General features: G+C 38.3%; 1 protein-coding gene across 1 annotated transcript; it reads right to left on the bottom strand.

The window, feature by feature from the left end:
• Window positions 1-853: 853 nt before the first annotated feature.
• LOC131891330 (kelch domain-containing protein 8A-like) lies at window positions 854-5,278 on the bottom strand. The gene is made up of 3 exons (XM_059240856.1): window positions 4,890-5,278; window positions 4,669-4,826; window positions 854-1,935 (listed from the first exon to the last, which is right to left on the bottom strand). Exons 1-3 carry the CDS (start codon window positions 5,033-5,035, stop codon window positions 1,064-1,066), a joined length of 1,176 nt encoding a protein of 391 aa, XP_059096839.1. The 5' UTR covers window positions 5,036-5,278; the 3' UTR covers window positions 854-1,063.
• Between the last annotated feature and the right edge of the window lie 2,227 nt (window positions 5,279-7,505).

Here is a 7,505-nt window from a genome sequence, read left to right as displayed (position 1 = left end):
ACTTTCCTCAAGTTTGGTGCCCTTGGCGATAGCTCACCTCCCAAGGACGACATAAACCTCATTAATCGTTCCTCGGATTCTTTCTGCATGTGAGATAGAAGCGGACCCAACCACTCAGGGACTTCATGTGGTGCATCCTGGATTGGATCCTTGATCCACGGATTGTTCTCCGGCACCAACATCGGGTTTAGGCGGCATCTTGGATGAAGAGGCTATCTCCTCGCTTCCACCACGGGGTTCTTCTTCTCTGCACAAATACGTTGAACTGGAGAACCTTCCTCGGACGAACTGTTTGTTGGCTACCTAGTATGTGGACGGTCCTTATTGGCACAAACGAAGAAGGTTACCGGCTGCGCCATGGCGTGTTCGTCGGGAGGAAATAACTCAGGCAGAGGCTCAAACGATGGCAAGTTTATTTACTGAATTTACATTATTGCAACGCATGGCAAGTGAGGGTGTTCACGATCAGGTGTGATAATTCATACCATTATTTACAAGAGCATTCGAGCATACTTCTACCAAATATCATATAAAGATTGAAAGGTGATAAATAGACGAATTATAAACTTTCATCTTAATAGTACTGGGGATTACATTCCCTGTAGCGGTAAGAGAAGCCCGTGAAAAAACAAACCAAAAAAAGAAGAGACACTCATTCCCAAAGCAACACAATTCAAGAAGACCATGAGATGAGAGACACGTCTAAAGAGTTAACATGGAAGTGCCCACCTAAACCTGACTCATTTTGATTATATAGAATTTTGTCTTTGCTCTTACACTGCTTATAACGTTGTATTACGTTGTCTGTTCTTGGATTTTTAAATATATTTTACCATCCCAAATCTTCTTTAGACTCCAACTACTATGACCATTTCAAATGTATCTCGGTAGTGTGTTATAGTGGCCTCAATAAACAATAAAATGTTCAGGGAACCACCCAACGTCCATTGTGCCTCGTATGAAATAACTTCTTAAACTCCTCAAAGGGAGTGCCGCGCTAATTGGAAAAGAAAGTGCTTTAATCGTCTCCTATGTCGTCAAAGCATTAATAAAAACCGAAATTTCAACATTCAACCAATCCAGATGGAATCCTGAGTAGGCCAAAACTGGTTCGTCCGGTTTTCAGTTCCAACGCGATCTTGTTCCATTTTTCCAGGGTTGCGTCAAATGAGTAGATGTTTGTTTTCCTGATTGAGTTATCCACTCTCTTGCCGCCAAAAAGATAAAGCATACCATCAAATCTGATTAGTTGGCTCCACGTACAATCAAGCAACATATCCGGCCCAGGCCGCCAGGTCCGGGTTGTCCAAATGAAGATCTCAAATGATTCCTGACCAACCAGAATGCTCAAGCGATTATCCTTGTCCAAAAAAGTGTCACATGTCACCGAAGATTGAGCACTCGTCATAGGAGATTGCGGAACCCAAATCTGTTCGGACCACTTGAGTTCAAAAGTCTCTCTTGATGGACTGATGCCGTTTTTGAATCCTCCGGCGATGAAGATATGCTCTTCATTCAGACCAACAGCGCAATGTCTCATCATCTGGAAAGGTAAATTTGGTCCCGGGATGATCGAACCATCGGCGTGAATAATGGTTGAGGCAGATGACTCCTGTCCCCCGATCAAAATGATCCAAGATGGACTTATTTGGACCAAGGCAGTGTAGAGCGAGATTAAGGGTGTTAAATTGACCTTGTTCCATGTCTGGGAGCTTTGATCGAATTGAAGAGTATCACTGAAGTTGTGATCATTTGATCGTCCCAGTGCGTAATTTAGTTGTCCTTTCAGAAGATAACTTGCCCCGCCGTATCGGCCCTGTGGTAAAAAAGGTGTTTGGGGGCATTGTCTCATGGTTTTCATATTAAGCACCTCCACATCTTTGGTTGCTCCCAAATTATCAATAAACCCTCCAAGTACCATCAATTGGGACCATTCTGAGGAAGATATTTTTGTGAGGTTTTATCAGATCACGTAGTCGCATAAATGTAGGGACAAGCTTAGTTAAAAACAAGAAACGGATTTTTTCTGGGGAAAAATGATTGCTTTATTGAAAGACTTTTACATAAATATCATTGCTTCACAAGGTCACAAATCTTAGATTAGGAAACGTTATGTATTCAATTCCATACATTTCTAGATCCAATGATTACCAGATAAGGGTCGATGGTATTCCCCCGATCAAGTGTAAACTAGAACTAAACAATAATTCACCTTGTATTTGGCATTCTTGGGTCCAAGAAAGCGCAAGAAGAAAGACAAAGAGTGCTCATATATATGAACCAAGATAGGCAAAAAATGTAAAAATAAAATACCGTACAAGATAGGAAAACTTAACATTAAGGCTTGAAAATTTCAATACACTTTCATTATTATTTTGTTATCAGAAATTCAATTGGACAAAACTTATAAAATTGAAATTGTAGTTGATTTTTAATTAAAAAAGGCTACTTAAAAATAGCCAGGATTCATTGCATTTCATCAATGATTTATGATGTAGACCAAGTTTGACACAAAATAAGCCTAATTTGGATAAAAATACTGCACCTTGACCAAACTCATTCAAAAGAGCTTTATAATTTACTTTGTTTGGCCAAAATGTGTCATAAAAGGCCAATTATATCAGTCATTACCTCAGGATGCCAGTTTATCGCAATTATGACATCATTTTTATTTCCCGAATTCAATGCGATGAAGTGAGTTATAACTGTAAATAGAAGTTAAAAAATTGCCAGGGCATTAGTCGTTCCTCAATGAAAGGCACGAATTACAGTTACATTTACTTTTGTCAAAAATAGTAATTCATTACACAACCGTTACTCGAAAAAAATGTAATGACGTTTCTCGTTACTTTTCCTAAGATATAGTTGACCAATATCTTATGGTTTTTCCCCCATTAAGGCCATACTTCTCTAAATAAATTGTGTTTTTTGATTCATGCAGTCCTCACTCGTAATATTTGAAGACTTCGTGTCAGCATTTTTCAATAATGAATTGTGTCGTAACAATCACACAATCTTAATATGTAATCGAATTACAGTTATTTTACTGTACTTACTGTACATTACTGTAATTTTGTTGCTAATGCCTTGAAAACTGCTACAAATATTTTCTGAGATTTCAAAACATCTATATAGCAATTGACACTATACGTTTTCAGAAGCCTTCACGAGCTTTGCCCCAACCCGAGTCTTAGGGTCAATTGTAGGGACCGTATAGGCCTAATGTGCTTTTTGAGAGCACATTCAAGCCCTCGAGAATCAAGGCAAATTAAAATAATGAAGTCCAACTCTCTTCTTTCTTGGGCTTCGTCATTGTTCAATTTGCTGCCCTCAAATATTCTGAGGGTGTATGTAGGGGCTGATCCTGAAACAGGATCTATGTAGGGTAAAGGGTAAGGAAGTCCGAATAAAAATGTAAGAAATCTGAAATTTATGTGGTTTTGGTAAATAATTGTTACGCTGATATTTCAGTTCAAATTTGCCTGCACCATAGATCTGTGACGTGAAGCGCCTAGTTACACATACTCACAGTTGCAACAAAAAAGTTGACATCGACATTTATGCAGGCCTCTCTAAAGGTACGATGATCCTATTTATTCGCTTATTGTTCAGATCCTCGAGCATCATAATTGAAAAAGAAAGAGTCTAGGCACTGATGATTAGGGACGGGCAAATTGTGTAAAGATATTTTGTCACTAAAGGCCACTTTTTTATACATTTGCACTTTCACCTTCATTTGCACCATTTTACTTTTATTTTGCACATTTGGTCTTAAACTGATTATTTTGGTTGAAAGCAGAACTTTCTTTGCCTTAGAATTGGTTTGAAAGTTTGAAATCATAGATTTCCGCCCAAATAAAAGTATGAAAAGCTGAATTTTGAAAAAAATATGTCAAACATTAAATTGTGCAAGCATTTATCCTTCACTTTTGGTTGAAAAACAAGGGAGGACAGAAATGAAACAAGCCAGTTTTAAGTCAAGAGACAAGCTAAGCAGGGCGCAGAGATAGTTAAGCAGCCCCAAAAACGCAATATAACTGCCTTTCTTACCTCCTCCAGGCTAGCTTTGTTCTTTTTTTGAGGAAGAAAAATTCCAACTGTTCTTCAGTTAGATCAATGTAAAACTAAATTAATGTTGCGGATCTACTGCTGGGAAAAGAGGAAGAGTAAGCAACGGAGAAGCAATCTTTGACCCAATTCAAAAACACGTTATGTCAATTTGGTCAAAAATTGATGGTAAATTTATTGTTTTTGGAATGCGCTTTTCAAATTTCAATTTTTGTGAAAACGGATTTGAATATCCTTTCTCTTTTTATTTCATTTCCACCTTTTCTTACACCTTATGGCCCTTATGCAACTTTTTCTGCACATTTTGGACTTATTTTTTACACCTTTTTGTCTCAAAAGGCATAGCTATTTTGCACATTTTGCCCGTCCCTACTTATGATAACGGAGAAAAAAGAAAGTTAATGATTACATAACAAAAAGACTCATGAAAGAGAGAACAGTGGAACTAAAAAGAAAGACCTCAATCCCAATCGGCCCCAATGTTCGAGCTGATAGAGCTTGGTTATTGCTAGTGTTATTTTGAGTGTAATTGGTAATTCATTAGCAAATGCTATCACAGCTGCTGTATATACCTACAAATACAGCTTTCATTTGTATTACCTTCCGTTATCAACTCGTGAACAGTCACCAGAGAAGAATTGGCAGATGCATCCGCCAAAAATGGCCAATGTTCTAGGAGATGGCATGTTTTGCTTTCGCTCAGAAATCGGGAGCAAGTCTTGAAGTGGACGCAAAGCGCTGCGCATTCAATACGAGAACTGGAACGGAATCAGTCAGTTCCATGTGGACGTTTCATATCTTAATCATTTCGATTGGTATACCTGGTTTTTAAGGCAAATTCTCCAATCTTGGTCTTGCTAGCCGTGGGTGAACTGATTCTTGTACTTCTGTAACGTATGGGCTCTGCCATAAAACGAGTTTGACATTGAGATGCCCCCAAAACACCAACGAGGAGCCACATCCACATACCTAGTGTTATGAGCAAAAACTGCCTTGATGATAAAAAAATCGTGACACATTATTTGCAGGCGTAAACGCCTTGTAAATAAAATCGGTGCGTTCAATATTCTTGTTCAAGTTCTTTATGAATTCATTTTGCAATGGGATCGTAAGAGGTGACGCAAAAGACCAGCGGGAAGCCAAGCTTTTGACATTTGAATGGTTTGCAATTCTCTAAGTGTTCTTTGTAAAAATCCTTTGGCCAGATGACTTATTTACATTATTCGTTGGAGTTTGATTTAATCAATGTCATTTGCTGCACTGTTTAATGGTTACGAAAGTTTTCCACGACATTTGAGGAGCAACGCCAAACCTCGCCATTTCTCGAAATCTTCGAGATAAAATGAGTTTGCCTAAAGATCATGTTCAAAGTAACGCCGCGGGGTTCCTTTTAACAGGTCGTTTTCCCAGGCATTTAAATTTTTACAGTGTGATCAAGGAATGGTTAAGCTAACATAAGCTTCCACTTTTATAAGTGTTAGACCTTTGCCATTGATGGATTTAGCAAATTAGTGGATATTTTCTGGGTTATTATCAAAACTTGCTAGGAAACTTTTCACTTACCATCAATTCAGAATGCAATGGAGTGCAAACAAATGTGTTGCCTAGCATGTTTCCATTGCTTGTCTCCAAGTTCTTAAAAAAGGTCTGTTATTCCTCTTGAATAGTTCTTTTATTTAGAACATAGTTCACATGAACCTGTGAGTGGTTATGAGAGACGGACTTAAACTTAGTTCAGCACAGAGTTGCTTATTGGAAGAATAATCTGAATAAAGCGATTGGCAAGCACATTAACACAGGTAAATGTGCTTGTATTGGAACAACAAGAACAAATTGCACTAAACTGAAGTAAACAAGCCAATTTGCACCGACAATCGCCAGAAACCCATTTTATTAGTAATCTCCATTAAAATCTTGGAATAACAGAAAATAACGGCAAATTTGGAGAACACATCCAATCGAAAGGGACCAAAGCATACCAAACCTGCGGCTGGATGTATTGAACTTTCAAAGCCAGAGACGCATATGCTATGAAAACTCTGTACCAGTCTATCGTCCAACCCCATTTAGAATATGCTTCCCCAATATGGGCACCAATGGACGTAAGTGGATTTAATAAGATTGAAAAATACAAAGAAGTTTTACAAGATATATTGCAAGCATGAACCACTTAAGCAATTGGGAAAGACTTCAATTCTTCTAATTACTACGTTACTTGCTGACTGGATGTTACACCGCTATAAAGTGGAGGTAAATATAGGTACAGTGGAAAATGTAACCATGTCAAGTGAAATGGTTGGAGCAGGAGCAATGCATAAATAGAAATTGATATTGGTGACTAGAATATAACATCCTATATGTTTTCAAATGTCTCCACGCTCTTTGCCCTAACCCGGGACTAAAATATATGGCGAAAATATGCGGTATATATGGTGAAGATCTTAAAATCCTCAGTTTTATATAAACGAGCACCAACCCTTCTTAATCTGCTCGCGTCCTCACTTCCACGATTTTAATTACTAGATGATCCATTGTTAAGTTTTAAGTGACATTTAGATCGTCTATTAACAATCCAGACGTGTCTTCTGTTCAAGGGTGCCCTAGTGCGGCAAATTTGAACGCATTGTGTGACCAAATATTTATCAAGTATACTCCACTAGACGAGATTCAAAGACTGTTGCATGGATACAAGGTACCCCAAGATCTTGAAGATCTCGAGGTGAAAATTGTTTGTGATTCATGACAATAATTGGCCCTTTGATTAACTCAATACGAGTCAAATCGTTCCAAGAGGATATTTTTAGCCAAAAAAGAAGGGAATGAGTTCCCCGTAAGCTCAGATCTCGGATCCTTTAATGAGACTCCAGGCGGGAGGGTGACAAATGAATGGTTTCAGGACGAATTACAAAGCGTCATGAACATTCAAGGATCCATAAGGAATCAGCCACCCATGAACCGATTAATTTGGGCCACATGACTCCGCTAATCGTTCCGTTAGTATGCAACCTCATTTTTGTTCTTGCAGTTTTTTAGGAGAAGTTATTGGCTTTTATGTTTTAAGAAATAAAACAAAATAAAAGAGCTCTGTCTCACAAGAACATTACCATACATTTTGACACGGAAATTGCCATTGATTCTTAGATGATATTTCCAAATGCAATACATCTGCAAAGACTTGTTATTACCACCCGACGGAGTCAACTTTTTGGACTTGTTGGACAACATACTTTGAAGAGGAGCTGAGTATGTCTTTTCTTCCAGTTGCCCTGTAAACCTTTAGGAGGCGAAATTGTAGGTAAGAATTGTTCCTCTCCTCTTTAGATTCCAAGGGAACCAACGGAAAAAAAACATTCAAGTTCTGACCCGAAGTCCCGTAGTAGTAATACTAAAATTCCTTTCGTTATGCTTTTGAAAAGTAAACCATAAGCCTGGACACT

The sequence above is a fragment of the Tigriopus californicus genome, chromosome 12 (assembly GCF_007210705.1).
Source record: "Tigriopus californicus strain San Diego chromosome 12, Tcal_SD_v2.1, whole genome shotgun sequence".
In the NCBI taxonomy this organism is placed as follows: Eukaryota; Metazoa; Arthropoda; class Copepoda; order Harpacticoida; family Harpacticidae; genus Tigriopus; species Tigriopus californicus.
This window is presented reverse-complemented; position numbering and strand designations above follow the sequence as displayed.